This window comes from Phasianus colchicus, chromosome Z (genome assembly GCF_987193195.1).
Source record: "Phasianus colchicus chromosome Z, bPhaCol1.hap1.1, whole genome shotgun sequence".
Taxonomy (NCBI): Eukaryota; Metazoa; Chordata; class Aves; order Galliformes; family Phasianidae; genus Phasianus; species Phasianus colchicus.
In genome coordinates this window covers 57,049,565-57,075,949 of record NC_143476.1, presented here as the reverse complement: position 1 = coordinate 57,075,949, position 26,385 = coordinate 57,049,565, and the positions used below count along the sequence as shown (strand labels likewise).

The 26,385-nt window shown below is 39.7% G+C and overlaps 1 protein-coding gene and 1 long non-coding RNA gene across 3 annotated transcripts in view; one reads left to right on the top strand and one right to left on the bottom strand.

Annotated features, from left to right (window-relative positions):
* Positions 1–2,076, bottom strand: part of PTAR1 (protein prenyltransferase alpha subunit repeat containing 1) — a 35,127-nt gene extending 33,051 nt beyond the window's left edge. The window contains exon 1 of the mRNA XM_031608758.2: positions 1,903–2,076. Coding sequence (XP_031464618.1) covers positions 1,903–1,988 — 86 coding nt within the window. The 5' untranslated portion in view covers positions 1,989–2,076. The remainder of the gene's footprint in view (positions 1–1,902) is intronic.
* Positions 2,077–2,225: 149 nt separating this feature from the next.
* On the top strand, positions 2,226–26,385 carry LOC149913000 (uncharacterized). 2 transcript variants are annotated; one of them, XR_016461578.1, is made up of 4 exons: positions 2,226–2,797; positions 9,330–9,470; positions 24,545–24,619; positions 25,907–26,385. It is a non-coding gene; the product is annotated as an uncharacterized LOC149913000 (long non-coding RNA). The 2 variants fall into 2 exon arrangements; XR_016461579.1 differs by lacking the exon at positions 9,330–9,470.

Genomic DNA, 26,385 nt, shown 5'->3' with positions numbered 1-26,385 from the left:
ATTTAATTAGAAGCGAGCTTGTCTTAAAAACGTGCACAATCTTGCTCCACATCTAATTCAAAGCAAAAAACAAAACAAACAAACAAAAGCACCAAAAAAAAAACCCCACAACAACAAAAAAAACCCCAACCAATAAAACCTAAGGGAGAAAAAATAATCAAACATCCCAGTTAGCCTAAAACTGTATTTTACACAGTTTTTAGTGTTGACCAGAGACAATATTCCCTTTAAACCCTAGAAAGCTGGAAACTTGCTAGAACAAAGCATCCACTCTGACAGATGCAGCAGGAGCAAGTGAACAATGAATCAAAGACATGGGACAACAAATGCAGAAGAGCAATTAGACAACAGAAGTATGAAATTTTTAAATGAACATCAAGCACCAGGCAAACCTCTTATTTTCAGTGAAGTTAGATGTCACATAAAAGAATTCAAATCTAGATCCATGACATAACTAGGCCACTCAATTGAAAAGGATAGCATTTGTCACAGATTGCAATAAACCACAGCTGTCTTGGTCAATAGTGAGAAGACAAGATAACTCAGATCAACCATACACCTGACTGTAAGGGCTGCAGCCTTCTGCTCCAGATGTAAACAGGTGTGGTAGCCAATGGCCCGCAGCCTATACTAGCCACATAAATACTGGAGTTCAGAAATCCAGCAGGATTTCATGCCTACCTCAGGAGGCAAACTAGCAGCAGGTCATGCTTTCTCATACTAACTATGATATAGTTCATCAGTTTCAGGGCACACAATTATTGCAATCTACTTTCATCTCCTGGACTGAAAGAAAACAATACCAGCCACAGATTCAAAAACACAAGACTCTAGGGTTGCTGTCAGGAAAGAGTTTTGGAGGACGAGTAGCAACCCAAAGGATTCAGTGGATTCATTCACAAATACTGGCTGTTTACAGCACATTATGCCTCAGGGACTAAAAATGAAACTTCATGGCAAAATGCTGTTCTTTTTTAGAAAGTACCCATATGCTGTATTTTAAAACCTGGCCACCTACCCAAGTGGTTAGCTGCATTTATGGAAATACGAGGATACTCATTTTAATCCTCTCCTTCAAGCAAAATGACAAATTAAGAACTGCGCAAAAAGTTTTCCTAAATAACTGCTTAACATGCTATTTTCTGGAACAGATTAATAGGCCATCGCCTTGGAGACCGCAGCTCTTCCATCTGACACAAAACACTGCATTTACACTACAAAGTTCTTACCAGTTATCCGCTGCCTCATGTGTTCCAACTAATATGGAGTCTGGATCGATAGCAAAATGCTTCCCTAAACAGCTGGCATCTTAAAACAAAGGACAGCAAGCGGAAACGGGAGCAGCGCAGAACCGCTCAGGAACAGGACCGAAAATGAAACACGAACCTCCTGGCTCTTAAGCGGCCAGATAAACCCGGCTGCTGGAAGGCAGCAGTAAGCGCTCTGTCCTACACAGTCACCGCGTTCGTCTCCCTACAACGCGAAGGAAAGGACCGTCTCCGCGCCGGCGGTACGGATGTCAGCTCACGCACGCACGGCGCGGCTCGGGAGCTGCCAGACGGAGGCCGGACCCGCCGTGCTGCCGCGCTAAGAACACACGCGGGCTGCGTTCCCGCCTCACCCCACCTCGGCCGCACGCTGCCCCGCACCGCGCCTAGCCCCGCGTTCGCACGGAGCTTGGCAGGTGGCGCTCACACCGGCGCGTCGGCCCCAGGCGCTGCGGATCTGCCGCGGCACGTGCCCCAGCAGGACGCGCTCTGCTCCCGCACAGCGACTCTCCGGGCGCTGCCGGCAGCTCGCCACCCGGCGCGCCGCGCCCTGACCTTGGCCCGGGCGCCCGGCTCCTCCGCCGGGCGGCCCCAAGCCCCTCCGCCCCGCCCGCCCGGCGCCCGCCCCGCTCACATGTCGGGGTTCCGCTTGAAGGCGTTGCGGATGTCTTTCACCACCCGCTGTACCAGCACCGCCACCTCCTCCGGCGACTCGGCCATCTTCCGCAGCCGGCCGTGCCGCGCCGCGCGGTGCCGTGCCGCGCCAGGCGGGCAGAGCGCTTCCGGGTCAGCGGACGGCGGGCGCCGCGGGGATGGCGCTGCCGGAGCGGAGCGGAGCGGGGCGGCGGGGGCGGCGCGGCCTCGGGCCGGCTGGGCCTGCGGGGGAGCCGCGCGGCCTCCTGCGGGAGGGGCGGGCCCGGCCCCGCCTCGGGCGGCTCCTTCCGTGGGTCCCGGCCGGCCGACGGAGGCGGCGCTGGGTGCGGGGCTGCCGTCCCGAGAGCCAAGCCCGGCCGTGCGCCGAGTTACGGCGTCGCTGGCTCCGTGATTGTCGAGCCTCCCCAGGAACGGCGGCTGCAGCGTGCTCTGAAGGCGCTCTTCTGTAACTGTCTTCCGAAATCCGGGAAGAAAAGTCTCTCACTCCAGCGCGGTGCTAGAAAGTGGCATTCCTTCATTGTGCACGATACCTACCGGGCGACTCGACAAGCTCTGAAGAGCTCGTGTCCTACAGCTGAACGGCTGAGGCGTGCACATGCAGTGCGCTGGCTTACACGTGCATTCCTTTTCGAGGACTCGTACGTGTGCTCGTGTCCCTTTGGGCATGCCCGGTGATACTCAGGGTGCTCGAGTGCCCACGTACTTCTCCCCCTTTTTTCATCGTCAGCTTCGTCGTTGAAACCTTTGACTCACTTCCATCCACTTTTCCCCAGTTCGGAAGATCTCCATTGCTTGTTAGGCCGTAGAGAACCACCTTTCAAAAGCAATGTATGTGGAACCTGAGGAAAATGTCCTTGCACCTATTGAGGCAAAAGGTAAAAGCATTCTGTTGTGATTCCGATGCTTCACGTGAGGCAAAATCATTGTCTGTTATATTACTCTGATGATTTCCTAGTGAGTTATAAGTGCCTTCATTCCATGCAAACAAATCAAATCTAAGCCTCGCAGAACCTTAGACATTGAAGGCACTAATGAAGTATTTTGTGCCCACAGAAAAACTCATGAAGGCCACCTGAATAATGAAAAATCAGCTATGTAGGTGTGGTCTCAGAATTTAAATTTGAATGTGTCTTAATAAGGCTGCATGGAGAACCTCAAATCTGCACGTGTGCGTGATACTTAATTATTCCTGTTAATCTCACTGTAAATGATTATTACACAGCAGTTAACTGAAATGGTGTACCATGTTATATGTTGGTGACACACTCGATACATATATCACTGCAAAGTTCTGTTCTCAATGTCCTGAAAATTGCTTTAAAGTAACTAATGTACTTATAAGTGGCAAGAGTAGTTAATTAGGATAATGCAGTCAACTGACAATATACAGTAGATGAGCATGCATTTTGAAGAGGACTGAATATTAAATTGCTACTCTTATTCAAATATCAATAAAATATATTTAAATTGTTTAATTTAGGTACTTATACTCATTGTCAAATTATATGAAGTAGATTTGGGTATTAATTTTGCATTCAATTATATACAGTAGCTTTCAGGTGTGTTCACTGAGTTGAAAGTCAAGCATACTTGATCCAATTTGAGGGCAATTATAATAAATGATTTCAGAAATTATTTTAGCCTTTCTAAGTTTAATGTAAGGCACATGAGTAAGCTGTAGAAACTATGCCATCATGAGATAATCTAAAAGTTTACGTACCCTTTTCACAGGAAATAAATTTCCTTGGGTAATCTGGGGATATAGATTATGTTATGTGACTATGATACTGGACGAGGTATCAAAAATCTTGGAAATAATTTGATTGAGGTAATGCTTCTATGATGAGTACAGAGTAATATGTTCCTGTAGCTATCCAAAGTGATATGGCAAACCTGTTTTATAAAGCCTGCATGAATAAATAACTAAGCGCCATAATCTCTCACCTGAGATGCAGTTCACTAGTCATGAAATGAAACTAAGATCTTCGTAGTCAGCTGTGCAGAGTATGCCTGATGATCTTGGTTCATTTCTGTGACCCTCAACTATTTTAATTTGTTATAGCTTTATAAGCAAGTTAAATCATAGAATGCCTTGGGCAGGACCTTAAAGACCATCCATTTCCAACCCCTTTGCCATGGGCAGGGCTGTTCCCCACCAGCTCAGGCTGCCCAGGGCCCCATCCAACCTGGCCTTGAGTGCCTCCAGGGATGGGGCACCCACAGCTTCTCTGGGCAGCCTGCGGCCAAGCCTTCAGTAAAGAATTTCCTCCTAATATCTAATCTAAATCTCTCCTCTTTTAATTTAAAACAGTTCCCCCTTGTCCTATCATTATCAGATTGTGTAAAAAGCCAGTCTCCATCCCATTTATAAGTATTCCCTTTAAGTACTCAACTGCTGCGGGGAAGTTCCCCCAGAGTCTTTTGTCCAGGCTGAACAAGGCCAGCTCCCTCACTTTCTCTTCACAGGAGATGTACTCCTACTCTCTGATCATCTCCTGGACCCATTCCAACAGCTCTATGTCTTTGTTGTGCTGGGGACCCCACACCTGGATGCAGTACTGCAGATGGGGTCCCACAAGGGAAGAGCAGAGGGGGACAGTCACCTCTTTTGCCCTGCTGGCCACCCCTCTTTTGATGCAGCTCAGGATATAGTTGGCATTCAGGGCTGCAAACATGTGTCACTGGCTCATATCAATCTTTTCATCCATCAAGACCCTCCAGTCATTCTTCACAGGATTGATCTCAGTGAATTCTTCCACCTGACAGTACTCAGTGTCTGTGATTGCCCTGACCAGGGTCAGCATCTTGCACTTGGCCTTATTGAACTTCATTTTGTTCAGTGGCCTACGTCTCCAGCTTTTCCATGTCCCTTTGGATGGTGTCCCTTCCTTCTGTTGTATCAAGAGCATAAATCAATAGTGTTAATGCCAATTGAAGTATAATAGTTTGCATTAAAACCCCTCACAGTTAATACTAATTCTGTTCTGGGATGCTGCACACAGGTGCACAGGAAAAAAAAAAATGGGTACATTCATCTTAGTAATGTTCCATCACTGAAGATGCTTATTCTATGTAGATCACATTGCACAGCCAATAGAAAAAGAACTGTGTTAATTCTGTCCTTGTTTTGCTTTTATCGCAGTGATCATTTGAAAATTTGATAGCCATGTAGAAGATAGAGAACATTTTTTCAGAATTCAACAGAAAGTCATCCATCTTCAGATTCCTCAATATTTTTTTTAATGTCAAAAAAAATGATGCATGCATAGTTTATGCCTTATAATTAAGCACACATTTGCTTTTCAGGCAAGCAAGCAAAGATTATAACTGCATTACTATAGTACTCAGATACTGTCAATTACTTATTATTTTGTTGCAAGGAAACTAATTCGTATGAAAAAAAATTATCCTAGTGTATTGAGTCAAAGTTTTATCTGCCAATGTAACGCTTTTACTACAATAAATTACTCCATCATCTAACACCTCCAGAATTCTTATCACAATTACTAACAATATTGCTTCATTCTGTACAAGTTGTTTAACTCTTACTCTTGTTGGAGGGAGAGGAGGAGTTTATATTCTCTATTAACAGAAACACTAAAAATTGGGGGGGGAAATGACATTTTAATAAACTTTCTGATATATAAATAGTTTTTGTATAAGATTTATGCATACACAGGGCATATTATTGTATAACTACGAGAAATGTTTTGGAATGTTCAAAGCTACTTTGTGATTAAAGTGCTATGTGCATTCTCGTATAAGTCCTAGTCCTAAGCCATATACAAGCCTTGTCCACACCACATTTAAATTTAACTTCATGCACTGTGCTTACAGAGGTGCTCAGTATTATATGGCAATGCCTTCTGAATTCCTCTGTTGCTCTCGCTCACTTATGTTACATTTGTGACTGAAAAAAGCTGGTTAACAGGGTTCATCTAGCACAACCTTTAATGCAGATGATGACTCTGACCTTCCTCTGACCAGAGTGCCCCCTCATCATATAAACCCAAGCATTAGTTAGAGTCTTACCCCTTAATTGCTGCCAGCGACCTTAAGGCACAAGAAGAACTGATGGCAGCATTTCTAATGTCCCCATGAGTCGTGCTGGCTGCAACTGCCACTTTATCTCATAACCTTTTTAATATTCCTTGTTTTCTCACGATGATTGCTTCTTAAATTAAAAGTAGGTGTAGTGACACGGTTTGGCACACACTGTCAAGTGAGTGAGATAGCCCCATAGATTTTTCTCTGATAATAATACGGAATTTTCTTTTGTAGTTGGACTGTATATTATTATAGCCCACTGAAGGATGATAACAATTAAAACTAGTTCAATTAGACTATTTTGTCCTGAATGTATGTGTTAATTATTTTTCAGTTTGAATTGTCACCCTATTCTCATGCCCTAATACTAGCCTATACCTATAAATATGTTCAGTTAGTCAAAACTGGTATTAGCAGGCCATCAACCTACTTTCTCAACAGAGAGTGTATTTTTCCAGTCTCAGACCTGCTGAATGGAAAAAAGATAGGATGATATAAGCATTCAGAGAACTGACTTGGTGAGGAATCTTATTTTTGAAAGAAAACACCTTTTTCTTCCATCTCTCCCAAATCAGGTGTTTTGCTTAATCAAGACCGTAAACATTATTTCTTTACTTGGCTCACACCAGTGCTCCTTGCTGTTTTGTGTGTTTGCTTGGGTTTGTTTTATTTTGTTTTTAAATATAAAAAATCATACTTCAAATTATGTCCCTTCTTATGGCTGGTACATAATATTTTGAAAGGCACTGTTCACAGAGTCCGGACTTTCAAGAAGTCACAGATATGTACAATTGGTTTCTTTAATAAACAATTATAATGTTACCACAAGCAAATGTAAGTTGGAAAAAAGCTGTTAAGGACACTTCTGTCAATTTTCATGCATATGTATCTGAAAATCATACATTCACTGAAGAATGGTTTAGTGTTACCACACAGAATAACAGAATTGTACCAGTTGGAAGGGACCTCAAGAGATCACTGAGCCTCACTCACTAGCCTGTAATTCCTTGAGTCTTCCTGTCTTTCTTTCTTGAATGTGGGAGTGATGTTTCTCTTTTTCCAGTTTCTGAGAACTTCACTTTACAGCCATGATTTTTCAAATATGATGAAGAGCATCTTGGCAACAACATCAGCCAGCTTCTTAGAACCCCAGAATGCATGTAGTCTGGCCCTACAGACTTGTACACATTCAGCTTCATGTGGTGGTCTCAGACTTTCTCAGCTCTTACACTGGAAGGGATCTGGCTGCTCCAACCCCTGCTTGGAAGTTTTGGGACATGAGAGGTGTGAGAAGCTGACTAGGCATGAAGACTGAGGCAAAGAACTTGCTGTGTACCTCAGCCTACTCATGTCTGAGGCAGCCAGCTCTCCTTTTTCATTTATCAGAGGGGATGTATACTCTCCTTTGCCTATCTCTTCTGCCCAATGTATCTAAAGAATCCCTCGCCAAGTTCAATACCATCTGTGCTTTGACTCTCCTGATCGTGTCCCTATGGAGAACTTCCTCTCTTCCCAACTCTCCAGTCTGCTCAGGTCTCACTGAATGGCAGCACAGCCTTTTTCTGTGTCAGCCACTCCTCCCAGCTTTCTATCATTAGCAAACCTGGGTGAACTTTATCTCTGTCCAGATTGTTGATGAGGAGTTGAACAAGACCGGACCTAGTACTGACCCCTGGGAAACATCCCTAGTTTCAGGCCTCCAATGAGACTCTGTGCTGCTGATGACAACCCTCTGAGCTCTGCCAGTAAGACAGCTTCACCTCACTGTTCACTCATCTATCCCACACTTACAAGGATGTTAAGTGAGACAGCGTCAAAAGCCTTGCTGAAATCAAGGTACACAACATCCACTGCTCTCCCCTCATTTACCCAGATAGTGATGACATCGTAGATGGCTACTAGGTTGGACGAGCATGATTTCCCCTTGGTTAATCCGTGTTGACTATTCCGATAACCTCCTTTTCTTCCAACCGCTTAGAGATGACTATATATTCAGAGTTATGAGAAGGTCACAGCACTGCCTTCATCATTCTGTTTCTTGGTGTTGTCTTCCACTGCATTTTGGCCTAAGACCACTGTTTGACCATCAGTATTTCATAACATAGCCATTTATCCTACCAAGAATAAATATCTATGTTCTAACTATATGCAAAAATCTTTTTTTTTTTTTTTTTTTTGCTCCTTTTAAATGCCAGTTCTGCTCAGTAGTATGTAGAGAACAACTTTTTTTTTTTTTTTTTTCCAGTTTACAATAAGATGGCTTCTCTATAAGATTGGGAACCTTGCTTGTTAAAACATTTCTGAAAGATGAGGTATGAAGAGTAAGAATTTCCTTGAACTTCTGAACATAATACCCTGCTTTGTTTCTTCTACTGTTTTTCTGTTCCTAAATTTAATTTAATGGCTGAATGCTCTTAGGGTTACCTAGGGAGCCCTGCCAAACAAGAAGGCAATCATTGTGCTCCTTGATTGAAATACTTCCTGTCAATGAGTTCTTCTCAATTAGTGCTGACAGAGACCAGAATGCTTTTCCAGAAACTCTTGCTCAAGCACAAGGACTGCAGATGTTGAAAGCAGTGAGAAGGCTGTTTTCTGGCTTTAATAAAATGAAAATTCTGAGAGAATGTTCTTAGTTATTTAGTTCAATGGAAACTCACACTTCAGAGATAGATTCCACATATACCTGTCAGTATCTCTTCTCTTGTTTTCCTGTAGTGCTTAAAATGACAAGGTGATTACATTGCTCCTGTGCCCAGCGTCACATTGCTGATTAAGCTGAGATTTTGCAGGTGATTAATGTCTCTGGAGCATGTGCTGGAAAGCTGTGTGATATTTCTGTCTTAGAACTATAGTTCATGAACCAGTATCCTCCTCCAAAACTGAAGTAGAGCTATGATAAGATCAACCATTCTCTGAAACTGTTTACCTGTTCTACCTGTTCTGGAGCTGCTGTGGGTAGTAAGTACAAAGCTAAATTACTTAAATCTCCCCACTAATAAGACAAAATCAGGTTTTTGCCTGCGTAGCTAAAAATCTTCAAGATGTAAGTAAGTGTACTGGTTCAGCTTAGGTCCAGTGATCTGCCATTGGTCAGAGGACACAAATGGATATCTAGAGAAAGCTAAGAAAGGAGTCTGTACAAGTGTACACTTTGTTTTCTTCCCTTCTTGACTTCTGACCATTTTTCAGCTCAAGGGAAATCAGAAGTCTCTTGTTTGTTTTGTTAATAACTCTCAGAAGATTTCACTAAAAGCCCTGAAGTCTTCCACTAAACCCAAATAAATTCTTTTACATATCTGCACATATATGATCTAGTCTCTGATTTTTTTTTCTCTCTCTGTCTCCCTCTCTCCCCTCCAGAAAGATTAATAACTTACTATTTGATGGGAGGAACAAGAAACATAAAGATTACACTGCATCTAGCTATTGGATACTGGCTGTTTTTAGATGCACAGAATTTCTGAAACTGAGATCTGCAACTTTGCATCATCTTCCATCTTGGTAAGTCATTGTTTATGACTTACAGTCACCTGTTTATGCAAATTTTGATGGACAAATAATCCATCAAATAATTCTTGTTCACCCATGGGATCAGGAATCTTGCCTGACATCTTTCATGGCTTTATGATTTTTGGTTATCAGTATTTCACATCATAACATCATGTAGTGCACTGGAAGGTAAAGTGTTAATGCTCCAGTTCTGGGCACCTGTCCCAGAAGAGAAGAACTACATTCCCCAGAAGACTGTTCACTGTGCTGTTATCATTTCTGCTCAGCGGGAACAGATATAAGGCCTTGGTAGGTCATCTGACCTCCCCTTCTTCGTCAGTCTCTCCTCCCAGCTACTCAACCAGACTGTGCATCTCACCTCGATGTTACGGTGAGGCCTATCCACCTTCCAGAAACCCCCTCTCATTGTATTTGATTTATCAGCTTCAATTCTAATTATATTAGAATTAAATTAAATAGGGAGCATATAAACAGGAGGAGAAATGGCTGTTTATGAGGGTGGATAGGACAAGGGGGAATGGTTTTAAACTGAGACAGGAGAGGTTTAGGTTAGATATTAGGAGGAAGTTTTTCACACTGAGGGTGATGACACACTGGAACAGGTTGCCCAAGAAGGTTGTGGATGCCCCATCCCTGGAAGCATTCAAGGCCACGCTGGGCAGCCTGGACTCCTGGCTGGTGACCCTGCATAGAGCAGGAGGTTGAAACTGAGAGGTGAAGAGGGCCCCATAAGTGAAAGTAAAAAGGCAAGAAAGCTTCACAGTGACTGAGAATAAGGGGGGGTGAAGGGGAATAGTTAGAGATAGTTTATAGAAGCAAGAATGTACAGCTTGTTAGAAAATAAGGGATGGCAGACACTGGGTCTGGGATAGCAAGGGGGATGAAAGCCATAAAGATAAGGGTTTGAGAACAGCCCAAGGACATTTGGCAGGGAGGTGATTACATGTCCACAGGGCAAGAAGAAACCGGTTTGGGGGGATACCCCCCCAAAAGGTCAGAAGTTTACAGCGAGAAAGGTCAGAAGCCTTCACGAGGAAGACGACAAACCTTCATCCCACAACCCACCACGCACGCGCAAGAGGGGAGGGTCTGCATGCTAATGAACTCTCAGGGGTGTAATGAATACGTATCCGAATTCCGGGAAAAACTATTGATTTTATATTAGTTTGGCCTATATCTGTAGCATGATTTTTCCTGACGGTGTGCAAGTTAGGAGAAACAATCCCCCTTGCACCCGATGTCTGCACAGCACTGATTAAAACATACCTACTTTTATAACTACTTTGTGGTTAAGAGTTTGATTCCGCACGCCAAAACTACGTGATCATTGTGGTCCTTTTCAACCCAGCCCATTCTATGATTCTATGATTTTATACTGTATTATAGTGTGTTATCTTGCATTCCTATACTACATTTAGTAAATTAGTTTGTTTCTCCTCAGATCGTTGCAGCTGTTTTTAATTATTTTCAGGTCCCTGTTTCCCTTGTTTGGAGGCACAGATTTTGCCAAATCCCTCCACCCCACTAGTCATGGAACTGGGCCGAACCAGCCCGTAAACCATTGATACATCCTTCCTGATCTTGCAGTCTTTTTGGTTTGCTCTGCTGATCTTTCTGTTTGGTTTTTTAGGGTTTTGTTTTGTTTTGTTTTGATTTTGGTTAAAGTTGTTTAGAATGAAAAAAAAGTTAAAGCAGAGCTAGAAATGGACCATTAATGAGCAGTTTGATAATATTGCCTGTTTCCTCCTATGCAGGAAGAAGTTGAAATTTAATTAATGTAATTGGCATTTGCTAAATCTGTTGCAATATCATAACATACACAGAAGTAAAGGTGAGGCTCTGCATGCAGCTGAGTTCCTCACTGCTAACTTTGTTAAATACACTTTTTAGAAAATACAAACTCTACTCTCCTTTTGTAAGAACAATTCAGGTTTGTATAAGTCTGCACGGACTTTGGCTTTCCTAATCCCATCCCTGCACTTTTAGACTAAGCCTCTGAATTCCTTCTAGGTAATCTGTTTTTTCTTCTACCTCTTGTGCACTTCCCTATTATGTCTGAATTTTGTCAGGAGCAAATTGTTTATCTGTGCAGGCTTCCTTCTATCTTTCATTGATTTCCTACATGTGGGGAAGGGTCATTCTTGAGCCTGGGGAAGGTGATCCTGTAAAACTGAAAAGCTGTCTCTCCAGAGACATCTTGCAAAGGATTTTTCAGGCTGATCCCTGAGGAAGCCAGAGTCTGCTCTTCTGAAGTCTGCTGTTTGCCCTCCTCTCAAGATCCTGAAATACTCTTATCCCATGGGTCACTACAGCCATGACTACTCATAACTTTCACATTTCCAATGATATCTTCCTTATTTTGAGGTATGAGCTGCAGCAAAGCAACCTGCTGTTATCATTTCTGACATCATCAGTCCAGATGACTTCTAAGGATCTCAAAGACGGAGATCTGACAGTCTCATCAGATCCCTATTCTGTTTTTAAAATCACCTCTGTGGTTTCAAAAATATATATTAATTGCTCTGTTTGTTTTGTCCTGAGTAATGACTTGTGTCCATTGTTTTTCATCTCACCTCTGTGCTCTTCCAAGTCAAGTTTTGCTCCATTTTACCCTTCTATTAAGTACTTGAATATAGTAGTAAGGTCTCCTTTTAAATTTTGCTCCTTGTGCTAAACTAATCAGCTCTCCCAGGCTCTGCTCACACATCATATGTTTGAAAGCCTTGATTATTTGGTTGTCTTGACTCGTCTCTCTCCTGTATGTCAATGTTTTTCCTGTTGGGTGAGCCCCAAACTGGACACAGTACTCCAAATAATGTTTTTCAGTGCAGAATATTTCATTTGATTTGGCTCCTTGAACAGTTTTAATAAAATGTTCCATATAGTTCCAGTGTTAGAATGAATTTTGATCTCTGGTGCAGTTCCAAACAGATTGAAAGGTGTGTGTGGACCTCTTATCATGCTTTGAGTAAAAGATCGTTTTTTAATAATGAGGCTTAAACTTGTGAATCCAGTTTCAGAAGTTTGATAGTGTTAGGATTACATACTCAGGAGTGGAAGAAATCTATGTTCTACATAAGCTAAATGCTTGTGGTTCAGGAAATTGCTTTTCAGTGAGCACTAACATAAGCTTATAACAGGATTTTTTTTTTTTTTTTGAAGTCCCTCTATTCTCCTCCTTCCTGGGCTACGGTTTCCCTTCTCAATTTTCAAAATGTATCAGTTTGCTAGAACAAACAAAAGTTTTATTTAAGGGTGATAGTGCAAGTCGCAAACAGTTCAATTGGTTTCAATAAAGTAAAACCACTTACAACCAGATGGCAATTGAGAGTAACAACTGCCACCTCTGAAGCCTTGCAGTATAAAATGCCGCTTTGCATTATGCATTCATTGACATGGATTGCTAGAAATAACAATCTGATATCAAGATTGAAGTTTACTTTGGATGAGGAACTTTTTTTGTTTCTCCATAACCGTTAAATTACAGTTTTAATGGACCCAGAGTGTGCTAAATGGATGAAAATTGCTTTTCTTTTAAAGATGAGACAAAAAAGATGCCTTTTTGGAGTTTGGCTTTGCATTTGGTATTGCCAGTTACTGCATCATGCAGTTTGCCTTTTTATCAGTTAAGCTTTGCAATGAGGTTGGTGAGCCATACCCAGAATATCTAATGAGGTGGCTAAGAGAGGGCAAGCATGTGCAGAAGGAGTGAGATGACTCCTTCAGGAATATCTGGTCAAGAACCTTTTCCAAGGGTTAATAAGGAAGTAATGTAGTGATGGGAACCAAGTCTGATTAATGACATTGATTCACCGAGGCCATGTGAGAATGGGGGAAGGTTTATTCTATCAGGGGGATCTCACTGAAGATTTGTAAGGTGGAATGATCGGATACACAGCTGATCACTTGTTCTAATTGATAAGGAAAGAGATGCTCTGTGAAAATTGTTGACTCAAGCAAGATTGTTTGAGAGAGGAGTTCTGGAGTGAGCTAGTAAGAAGAAAAGAAGGGAGAATTATTGGCAAAATGCTGAGGCACAGAGCAGAAAAAAACAAAAATGGGGACAATGATAAGAAACAAACTTCCCAGCCCCACTAGTTGGTGGGTTAGCAAATCATAGATGCCACTTCCAGAAAGACCAGTCTTGACTTTACAACTGATAAAACTCTGAACCAAGAATCTGCAGAATTCTGAAAACCAGTGGGAATGTGAGCACGGCAGAAGGGCAGCAGGAGGAACAAGGTAGGATAGGTAGAAAAAGCTGTGAAAGGGATGGTCATATGAAGAACAGGCTGGTCAGTGAGCTTGTCTGGCTGACCTATGCCTGATTGCTATGTTTCCTCAGTCTGTCCTATGTTTCCTCATAGGAAACTTTCTCCTCTCTGTGTGTATTTTCCTCTGTGTGCATGCTGAAGGAATATATGGCAACTACTGGTGGGACCTTGATTACTCATTTGTTTGATTTATTTTTTTTTAAGACACTAAGAGACCAATCTCAAAGACTGGGATATAAATGAGATTCCTTTGGATTCAAGGAATTTGTGCTGGTCTTCTTACATGATGCAGAGAAATAAAAATAAGTAATTATTTCTTCTCTTTTGTTATAGCTCAGAAATTTCAATGCAAACATCTATTAGTCCAGATTGCAACTCTGATTAAAGAAATGTGCATTTTCATGGCCTTTAGGTTTGGTTTATTCAGCAGACATAGCGTTTAAATCGGCAGTTTCCACTGAAAATATTGAATGCAGATTCATTCAACTAAGTAGCTTTTCCTCTTTAAACACAAGGCTAAAGATATATTCAAGCTGTGAATAATAATGTGATGTGTACAAAAAACAAAATTTTTCAAATACAGCAGACACTGCTGTATACTTTCTGGATTGAACCTGCTGGAACATATAAGTATCAGTAGAGTAAAATGAGGAATAGGACTATGCTGTCCAAACAGATTTCTCTATTCAGAGGATATAATATGGAAAGAAATGAAACATATTCAGCTTGAACACTTCGTTAATCAAAAAAGGTATTCATATAGGAATAAATCTCTAAGAAACTGTAGCTGTTGAGCTCCAGTTTCCAAGACAACAACCCCCAGGAGAGTTTCTCCTGATTTTGTTGATCCAAGTTACTTGGTGGATCACCTAAGCTTAAGGAACTAAAGACTAAAAACTGGAACGATTCAATTATTTATCCCTTTAATAATGAAACAAAAATATTTCAGCACACTGTGTGTGAAGCAAGATTTTTTAAATTTCTGTATAATCAACCAAACATTCTACATTTTTGTTAGGCATTTTAAAATAAAATATCATCATTCAGTTGTCTACGTCGTTGTATTATCTGATATCTGAAATATGCTAACATAACAAAGACCAGGATTGAACAATTTCTGAAGCTTTTTCTGCCAAATAAACAAACAAACATCTTTAAATTAGAATCAAGGAGAACAGATTACAGTTGCACATAACCAACGTGCGGGTTTTATATTCCTTCCTCCACCTTGTCCACAAAAACCATTTGTACTTACATAAATGCAAACTAAATTCAACCACAGGTGAAGATAGGACCTTATGTGTTTGTTGTTTTACAGTAATGTGACTAAATGTACAGGTTTTTCTTATATTCACTAAATTGTATACATAAAATAGTAGTTTAGTAAATATAAAGAATATTAGTAGATGCAATAGATGTGAGAGTCCAAAGGGTCTGATTCTGTATTTTATTTGCATGAAATGGAAAAAAAAATACTTTAAATGGATTAAAATTATTCTGTACTGATGCAGCAGCACTACCACTCTTTGCTGAAGACTGGCATCTAAACCACAGAATTATGGAATTATAAAAGTCTTATTTTAGCTTGCTCGTCTGAATTACCAAATATCAGTTGATTAAATTCAGAGTGATGTCCTTCCTCATACTACTCCTTTGTGCTAAGAAAATATGTTTGGGAACGTGTAGGGTGGTAAAATGTTATGACAGAGCTCTTGTTTAGTTTTGTCTTTTACGGAGACGGTAGGACAGCTGTTTTGCTTTCATTTCTCAGGTAGGGTTGACAGTGCCCAGTATTGTATCAAATCATTTGACTCATACGAAGAGTATTTAGTATTCTTTCCAGAAGAAAGAGATTAAATGTTGCTCAAGTTCAGCTCAAACAGAGACAGCACATAAACTGCATTTTGTCTCTGTTAAATTCTGGTCCTACGTGGCCATTTCTACTTGTGAAGAAGAAACTCTGTCTATGCTCCACTAGGGGCAACAGATCTTACTGCAGCTATAGAGAACTGATGTGTTTTAGATATTAACCACATTTCTCAAACCTTTTTGGACTTGAGCTTAATTCTGTTATGGAGTTGTGGTTTTCACTGTGTATCCCCCATGCTTATTTTCACACACAGTCACTCAACACTTAGATCTTGCAGTGAAAGTGCTAAATGCTATTTTAATACAGTTGGAAGGAAAAAAGCAACAAAAGAAAAGGTTTTTATAATAGAAAGTGCTAGCACTTCTTATGTTTTTAATAACATTTTCAGGCTAGTTGGGCTGCTCCAAAATTATGTAAGGTAAGAATGATCGCAACAGAATCCCTTCTGAAGGTGTATAAGCCTGCACTCAGACACAAGAGGGTGCACTAATGCTTTATTGCTCGTAACTCAAGGAGGCAGTGCTGCCTGCAGTTCTTTTTTGGGGATGTCATCATAATCACTTTCAAATACTCATGATTTTTTATTTTCATTCCTTCAGGTGAAGGACATTAAAGATCTGTATGACGAAAGATACCCAACACTAAACAAAAGCAAAGATTATAACAATGTTCAACATAGAACTTTTTTTTTATTGTCATTTTGGTTTTCTGCATGTATGAGTTTTGCTTCCAGGACTGCAAAGAAGGAAGGAAAAATATGCTTATATCCAAACTGTTTTCCCCAGACATGTATGTTAATTAGCATATGTAAAATACTGAAGAGCAGTTAAACTGAAAACTTAGAGAGTAGAGCACTAGATGTAGCTCGCAGGGAGAAGGTCTGTGTGCTTAGCAGTCAGCTGATCTAGTGCAACTCTTGTTGGAGATATCTTAGTACCTTACAGTGCACTTTACAAATAAAGGTGGGTTTTATTTTTCTCCTTTGCTTTGAAACAATATTCCATTTTGGTAAATTGCTGTTAGTATTCTCTTTGCATAGCATCTTGAATGTCTAAACCTAACTGACAGAATATAATACTGAACTATGTCTCAACTATGTCTCTATGACTGAATATGATACTGACAAATACTTGTGTGGGCCTCAAGGTAAAAGAGACACTGCTGTACAGTACAAAGTATAGGTATAATAAAAATAAAATCTAATGATAATAGAAATTAATTCTGCTATCTGTAAGTCTAAAGACACTGTTTTAACTTTGAAGTAGTTAATGTTAGTGACAATGACTAACACCTTGTAGAAAATCTGGGATTTCTAAATTGTTTTGTGGTATTTGTTATGTTGGATCATTTAAGCTTTTGATAAAAGGTATGCATGTACCTAAAATCTAAAGAAGTAATTAATTATGCTCTGAGATTATTATTACTTTTTATTATTTTGTTTTCTTCACCATGTACAAAATATCACTTCTGAACATTTAACATGATGTGGTATAATCCACTTTTGAAAGCAGTCACCCCTTCTGTGATTCCTTAAAATAAAAAAATCATAGAATCATTAAGTCTAGAAAGACTACTAAGATCATCTAGTCCAACTATCAGCTGATGCCTGTGCCATGTCTAAGCCATATTCCTCACTGCAGCATCTACCATTTTCTTGAACACCTCCAGAGACAGTGATTCCACCACTTTCCTGAGCAGCCTGTTCTAATGTTTGACCACTTTTCCTGAGAAGAATTTTTCCTAATATCCAACCTGAATGTCCCTAGGCAAAACTTAAAACTACTACCTCTTGCAAAGCCACTACCTTCCTTACCCACATGACACCATTTGCGTGCAGGGTTGAAACTTTCTGGTTTCACTTGAAGCAGGTAGCATATGCCTCTTTAAGGCACTACTAACTTAAACCGCATACTTATCTCCAAAATTAGTCATTTAGGTGGCTCTCAATGTAAAAGATGTAACTCAATTTACAGAATTTTGAAAGGATTTTGTGTTGCAACTCTCTTTTGCGTGGATCAGATGTCTACACTAAACAATCTTTAATCTCGCTTTCTACTGTGGCTAATACTGTATTGGTGACTTACCTCTAGCAGTGTACATTACTCTTACCTTTTCTTTCCTATCCTACCTCTCAGTCACCTTCAAATAACGAATTCTTAAATAAACCCAGCAAGGAAACTAAGTAGTTATTAGCTCAAATTCATCTTGATATTGTATGTCAATGTGACTTTTCTTCCTAAGGACACTAAAGTTTGCTTATGAAAATGAACTATGCCTTCTAAGGGACTATCTTGCTAGTTTGCTTCTGATAAATGAAGTGCAGACAACCTTCTGAAAAATAAATTCATTGTTGATCATCATCCTATCCTAATATAAATAGTGATATCGAGTCAGAAAGAAGGATGATTTGGGCAAAAGACACACTATTTTTTTAGTAACAAGTAGTTAAATGTCCCCAGAGTCTGCAGCGAATCAGACTTGTCATCACCTGCTTTCCCATGGGCAGAAGAAACTGGATCAGCTTGTTTAGACTTAATCAGTTTTATATTTTGATTAATTTGCAAGTGACTAGCAATGGCTAATAAATCCAGCGCCCAGCTATTGACATGGAGAACCTGCAGTCCTCCCAGTCCTTTGGGACTTCTTTTGAGTGTTTGCAATAAATCTTCCATTGTCAATCTGTTTCCAAACAGTTCATTAAACAGATCATCTCTCTGGTTGGAAAACAGAAATTAAAATAATCCTCTGTAAATACAATTACTGTTCAGAGATTTTTTATTTTTTATTTTTAATAATGAAACAGATACTGTAAGGAGTGTGATTATAATGGTTCCACTGTGCATAAAGAAAGAAATGACCAGTGATTCATCATGTCATTGAAAATAAGAACTGTGTCCCTCTTGTACTCTTCTATGTGATTTTTCAGTAGGTAAATGTTGGAGGATATTTTTAAGCATGATTGAAATTATATTTAAAACTTAGGATGTAAGAGGAAGCTAGCAGGATTGATAATGTCCAGGCTGTTGCATATTCTTATTTAAAGCGGCTCCTTCTGGTACAACAGATGGTTGTAAATACATTTTACTGGCCTAATGCCACCAGAAGCAAAGAGACTGATACTAATTAAGAAGGTCAAATACTTGACCTTCTACTCAGTGGTATCCCAAAGGAACTTTCTTACTAACTAAATCTTTTTTTCACTGACCTGAGCGTTTTTGTTGTGCAGATTTCATAATCTTCATAACCATCAAACCAAAAAGGGAAAGGCAGACTAAACCTATGTGCAGTTAAATGGGGATAAATCAAACTTTCTACACCTTGCAAGAGAGTATTTAAGAGGAGAAACTAATCCAATAAATAACATCAAGAATTTTGTCTGGTATTTGTGAGGATAGGAGGAAAGTTTCTCCAGCACTGCATTCTTATGTAATACAAACATATCCTATCTACACAATTACGTTTATGTCTAAACAAATGTACTCCACATACTGAGGTCCCCACATGGTTTGCTGGTGCTCATTTGAAAGTCTAAGTGGCAAAGGTTTTGCACTATCTTGACTTAACTGTTCAAATACATTTGTGCACTGCCTTATTAGCAAAGTCACAATTTTTTAAAGCTTGATGTAATGTGTTGAGTCTACATCTGAATTACTGGGTCCACTTCCAGACTCCCCCGTACAAGAGAGACACGGAACTCCCGGACAGAATCCAAGGAAGAGCCATAAAGGTATAAAGAACTGGAGCAGCTCCCCAGTCATGTTCTTTCCAAAGGTGCTCAATTACAGGACAAGAAGCAATGGACAGAAACTGGAAATCAAGAAGTTCCATCCAAACATCACGATACACTCTTCTGTGACTGAGGTTGCCCAGAATGTTATAGATTCCCTCTTTTGAGATCTTCAGTCAGGGCAGCCTGGGAATGGTGATGGGCAACCTGCACTAGATGGCCTTACATGAGCAGGGAATTAACCAGATGACCTCCAGAGGTTCTTTCCAACTTCAGCCATTCCATGATTCTGTTGCTCTATGAAAAGAGAATTGCTTGAGAAGCTTGAAAAACCAAAAGTGTAACTTTTTTAAAATGTTGATTTCCTTATGAAAAGTTCATCAAATAGAATCATGGAAGATTAGATAAATGGAAACATAGATAAATGGAATATCTGAAGTTGTAAGGGTCACAGAAGAATTATCAAGTTCTACTCCTAGCTCCACACAGAACCACCCAAAATTCAAATCCTATATCTGAGACCGTTACCCCAAAGGTTTATTGAACTCTGGCAGGTTGGGGCTGTGACTTCTACCCTGGGGTGACCATTTCAGTGCCTGATCACCTCCTGGTGAAGAACCTTCGCTTAACACATACCTGACCCTTCCTCTAATGCAGCCCCATGCCATTCTCTCATATCATCATATCATATCATATCATATCATATCATATCATATCATATCATATCATATCATATCACTGTCACCAGAGAGCAGAGATCAGCACTGAGCTTCCTCTCCTCTCTCTAGGAGCTGAGGTCTGCCATGAAACCTTACCTCAGCCTTGTCTGCTCTGGGCTGAACAAACCAAGGGCCCTCAGCTGCTCCTCATGTCTTGCTCTTCAGACCCTTCACCATCTTTGTTGTCCTCCTTTGTACACTCTAGTAGTTTTGTGCCCCTATACTGCAGTGCCCAAAACTACACACAAAAGAGTTTGAGGTGGGACAGTATATGCAGAGCAGAGAAGGACAAACCCTTTCCTCATCCACTGGCAATGCTGAGCCTAGTACAGCCCAAAACCCACGTGGCCCTTTGGGCTGCCAGGGCACTCTACTAATTCATATTCAACTTGTCATCCACCAGAATCCCTAGATACCTTTCCATGGGGCTGCACTCCACCTTCTCATCCCCAGGTCTGTGCATATGTACAAGATAGTTCCATTCCAGGTACAGAATCTGGCACTTATTGAACTTTGTGTAGTTGGAGATTGCTCAATCCTCCGTTTTGGCCTAATTATAAAAATGGATTAAATTTGTTAAACAGTACTTTCCCCTCATGAACCCATGTTGGCTTTGACCAATAACTGCATTATCTTTCAAGTGTTCCTCACTAAATCTCAGAATAACCTTCTCCATAATTTTGCCAGGCACTGAAGTGAGACTGAGGAGCCTATAATTACCAGCATCTTCTTTCTTGCCCATCTTGAAAACTGAGTTAACATTTGTAAAATTCCAGTAAACTGGGACTTCTCCAGGTTCCCAAAACCACTGAAAAACTATTTAGAGGTCTTGTAATGACAACAGCCAGCTGTCTGGGTGCATCTCTAGAACTGATATGTTATGTATTTTCATAGGGCAATAGCAGAAAAGAGGATGCTTTTTCTGGTTTAATTGATACCAGTGAATTCCTTTTCAGAATTCATAGAAGCAAAGTAAGGCTTAGTAACAGATTACAAGGAGCCACCTAGATTTTCTTGCTGAACATCACAAATCACTTATGGCTGTAGATTCTGCAGTTTTCAGTCTTGATTATCACAGGCTGTTAAAGTGGCAGAAAAGGCAGTCTCCCATGAAGTGAATTTGATCAAATATATGATTCTGAAATGAACTTTTTGTATTTTATATTGTATTTTATATCTTGCTTATTTTATAATCTTTGAGATGAGTATAATCAGTTGTGAATGCCCAGCATACCAAAGACATTCATAAACTTTGAATGCAGCAATGGCCACCAAGATGGTCATGCGGCCAGACCACAGACTCTAGGAGGAGAGGCTGAGGTAGCTGGAGTTGATCAGCGTGGAGAAGAGGTGTGTTTTGGGGACCAAATGGCAGCCTTCCCAAGCTTGGGATGAGGTTAAGAAAAAGATAATCACACCCTTTGCTGAGGTTCACAGCAAAATATAGTGACTGTAAACTTAATAAGGTAGATTCTAACTGTATATAAGGGAAAAAAAAGTCATTATGTGGAATAATGAAGAAGTGAAAGAGTTCACCCAGAAAGACTGTGTCACCTCCAACTTATTAGGTACCCAAAACCAAAACATAACTGAATACAGCTCTGAGTATTACTGGTCTACATTCACTGTTGAAATCCAATAGGAAACCAAATAAGGAACCTCCTGAGGTCCCTTCCATCCTAAGTGATTATATTTAGTCTGAAATAAGAGAAGGAAGATTGATACAGACAAAAATATTTCACGTTCTCAAACTCCTCTCCCCAAAATAAAAAATCTGAGTGATCAGAAATTGTTGCAAAAGTTTTAAAAGGCTTTAACAATTTAATGACTAAGTCTGTGTACTAGATGGAGTTTAAGTTTGATGTTGAAGTTAAATGTCATTTATAAAGGAGTTGTGAAAAGTTCTAGGATTTATGAAAAAATCATCATTGATGCCAGTTATAACTGGCAAATCTTTACTTTTTTTTTTTTTTTTTTTTTTACTTTTGCTAATTCTCTGCATTTCCATCTGCTACATTTGTAGTAATAATTCAATTTTCAGCTTGTCTTGTAGATCTCCTTTCAGAATTTCAAGGGGAGGAGTTGAAAGGAGGAGTTCAACCAGTTCTTCTTAGAGTTCAAAAAAAAATCAGTCAAAAATTACTTTGGCAATAATATTTATACTGAGCCAAATTTGTGGGATATACATCTGATGGTAGCACTGATGTTTATCTCTTAAAACTATAATGACATATAATATAGATTGTCTTCAGAAGGTATAGAAGTATGAAATCAACAGAGATGCAAATATCTATCTTAGCTAAAGATCTGCAGACATAAATAAAATATATTCTAATTTGAATGCTGTCAAAATTTCATGTTCTTGTTAACTAGAAATTAGTCGATCTTCAGCGTCCTGATAGTCAGAAAACCACAGAAAACTGTAGAACTGTTACAAAACCTCATGAATGGTTGCTGTTTTTTATTAAGTGGATACCTGTGAGACTAGGGCTACGTGTAGCCATATCTGTCTGTAAGAACTACTAAGAAAATGCCTTGCTGGTTTCTCCAGCTTTAGGGCAACCACAGATCCTGTCTTATTATGAAAGAATTTTCAATATTTGGATTTTTTTGGGGGGGGAGAACATTTTAGTCTTCTTTTGGCTTCTCTAAATGTCGCTATTTTCTTTCTTACTATTTTTTCCTACAGTCACTTTATCATCATAGAATTAGATTTGCAACCAAAGTCAGGCAAGCCTGCTTTCTTTTTACTTTTCTGTCACATCTGCAAGCCAGAGATACTGAATCAAGGAAGTAAAGAGTAAAATTTTACTGTTTTTCCCCCCAGCGGACGGAATCCTTTCAGGATACCTTCTCAGTGTTTTTAGTGTCTTTAAAATACAGATCATAGAATCATAAAGTGGCTTGGGTTGGAAGAAATCTTAAAGACCATCTAGTTCCAACACCTCTGCCACAGGCAGAGCTGACATCCACTAGATCAGACTGCCCAGGGCCCCATCCAACCTGACCTTGAGTGCCTCCAGGGATGGGGCACCACAGCTTTTCTGGGCAACCTAAGCCAGAGTCTTACCACTCTTGAGTAAAGAATTACTGTCTCCCTATTTTTTTGTTTGAAACCATTCCCTTTTGTCCTATTACTATCTGCTGACATAAAGAGTTGAACTCCCTATATTTGTAAGCTCCCTTTAAGTACTGGAAGGACAGAGTGAGATCTTCCCTGATCTTTCTCTTCTCCAAGCTGAACAAGTTCAACTTCCTCAGCCCTTCTTTGTAGGAGAGGTGCTCCAGCTTTCCGATCATCCTTGTGACCCTTCTCTGGACCTGCTCCAATAGTTTCACACCTCTCTTGTGCTGGGGGCTGTAGACTAGGACCAGACGGGGCCTCAAAGGACAGAGCATCTCACCCTGCTGGCCACCCTCCTCTGATGCAGCCCAGGAGACTATTGGCCATCTGGCCTGCAAATGCACATTGCTGGCTCATGTCCACCAGAACGTCCAGTTTTCACTTTAAATACCGTTATCAGTTAGTTTGGGATTTACTTTAGTTAATTAGGTACATTTGCACATGGGATATACACTTCACATAATATCTACTGTGTTTTAGAGCTAGTCCAGCTATTCAAACAAATTGTTTGTGAAAGAGAATAAATAAAAATATATGAAACACTTTTTGCTTCATCTTCACTTATTTTCTTACTTATTTTGCAGTCTCCATTTATGAGCAAAACTGATGGTGTTAGAAGTTATCTTTTATTTCTCAGAGTGCAGCTGAAGGTCATTATAAGATGTGCAAATGGCTTCTGTTGATTTTTTTGAGACTAATTGAAGTATTTACAAAACATTCCAACTATTTTTCTACAATATTCTTCTATATGTATATATTCTTCTGTATGTATAAGAAAACATGTCTTGGTAAATTAGCGTGGACACATACTGAATTTTTTATACCTCCATGTGGTTTTCAACAAGATATTATTATCTCACAAAAACTAAACAATGCAAACTTTTTTTTTTTTTTTAATGGGCACATCTTGAAAACAAACCCTTATATAGAGAATATACGTTACGCGTTTTTTTCAAATTATTATTTATTTATCTTGGGATTGGATCCAAAAAGGTTAGAAAACAAAAATCATATGGGACCTGGATACATCTGGACTCAGTGTTCATGTTTCTCAGGGGATATTTTGGGTCGTTACATAGCAAGACTTTCATGTTTTCCTAAGTGACAGTTGTTGGATTATGCTTGTGTTTGTCTCACATTGTGGCAGCAAATGTGCTTTTAGTGCTTTATCCTGTTTTTAGATCATTTTGTAAAGTTTTATACTGGTTACAATCTGCTTTGCAAACAGTGTAGAGAAGGAGAAAATGAGCAGAAGGGAGTCTGCACAGTACCTGTAATGCATGTCAAGTACAAGCAGGGTGAAAATCAAATTCATTCTTTTGTCTCCCTCTTCTGTTCTTCACAAACACAGATAATGTCCTAATCCTGCTGGAGCACCCTCTGAACAGAACTGTCATTCATAATTTACACTGACAAACCAAACATGGTAAGAGAAACAGCTAATGTTTCTGTTTATGTAAAATATGAACGGCCACTCAAAAGCCAAATCTTACGTATTTGTTGTGACATACAGCAGCAGAAAGAAAGACAACAAATACTCAGGCTCACCTCCTGAAAGTTTCTGCTTGCTTAATTCTTTCAATTTCAGTGGGAGTTAGGAAAGAAAAGATAGGTGAAGAATTTTAGTATCGGTCTTATTCTTGTTCCTTTAAAAGGCTTCAAAAAGGTCAACTGCAGATCATAGTAGTGCTTTAGAAAATCCTGATGTAAGTGTTAATTTCAGCAATTCATTGCAAAATAATGGCAGAGACTGTATATTTATGGGAATTATGGCTCTTTTAATGAACGTGTTTTAGCTGCGGTGACCTAAGGACAAACAGGAGACAAAGGATTGTGTCTTTAATTAGAACAAGTAATTTAGTTGCAGTTAGCTCATAATTATAGCAAGAAATTTGAGCATTAAGCACTTTCTTGAGACAACTTTAGTATGAGCAAAATTTGGATTAGTACATACTAGCATTTATAGGATAAGATCATATACTTAGGAAGCAAGAGAAAGTTTTCAGACATGAGTTCTAAGAAAGAAGTAGCAGATTTCTGGATAAAATAATTTAGAATAGAATGTTGAATGTTTTTTCATCATCTGTTCAAGCCTACTGATGGCCATACTACTTCAGGGGCAGATATTGCTTGTTTACATAACTGCAGTTTTAGATAGTCTTTGTTTCACCTTGAAGATGCTGAAATAGAGTTACTAATTACATTAATCAACTACATAGATTTCAGTGAAGAAGATAAAATTAAAAGAAAATTTCTGGAACTTGACGTTTTGTGAGGGAGAAAGCTGCACTCCCCCAGCTCTCAGAGCAAAAGCAATCTAAAATAGCATGCTTAGAGAAGTCAGCAGAGGATGGATGAGGTTAGGAAAGATTGTAAAAGATCATAACAGTGTCTTGGCTGAATCAGTGTGTTTGGCTTCAGTAGAATGTGGATTTTTTTTAACAGTCTCATTTTTTTGTATGTCTTCCTTGAAAATTAATTTGAAAGATATGAAATGGAGTGTTAATTTTGAGAGAATACTGTATAGGATTAGGATATAATTATTCAAGTCTTCGTCTTGACTGTCAGTGAATACACAGTTGCTAAGGGTACTGTAGTTGCAGATTTCCTACCACTGTTACTTTGAAGGTTAATCTCTCTTTGATATATTTAGGATTAATCACATTAGAACATCCATGCTAGAATGTCATTTGTCAGTTTATTGGTCTTTCAGTTACTGTTTCAGCAATGAAAGAAAATGAAGTGATGAGTTTGACATGCTGAAGTGAGGAGATGCCATCCAGAGGACCAGAACAGGCTGGGCAAGAAAAACATGCAGCTATTGGAGTGGGCCCAGAGAAGACCCAAAGAAGATGAAAGAGCTGGAGCACCTCTCCTACCTCCCTGGCGAAGAGAAGGATCTGGGGAAACCTTACAGTGATCTTCCAGTTGTTATAAAGGGCCTTCAGAAAAGATGGGGAGGGGATTTTTGTTAGGGACTGTAATGATAGAACAAAGAGTAATGATTAAGTTTTTTTTTTTTCCATGAAATAAGAATGGCTCTCATGTGATTGGTAAAGGAGAAATTCAAAAGTGAGAATTAATTTTGACTTGAATTTGGATATGTCTCTCTTTTCTTTTTTCTTTTCAAATGTTTGTTTATCATTCTCACTGTTTAAGATTTTCAGTACATCTGCTGACCTTGCTGTTGAC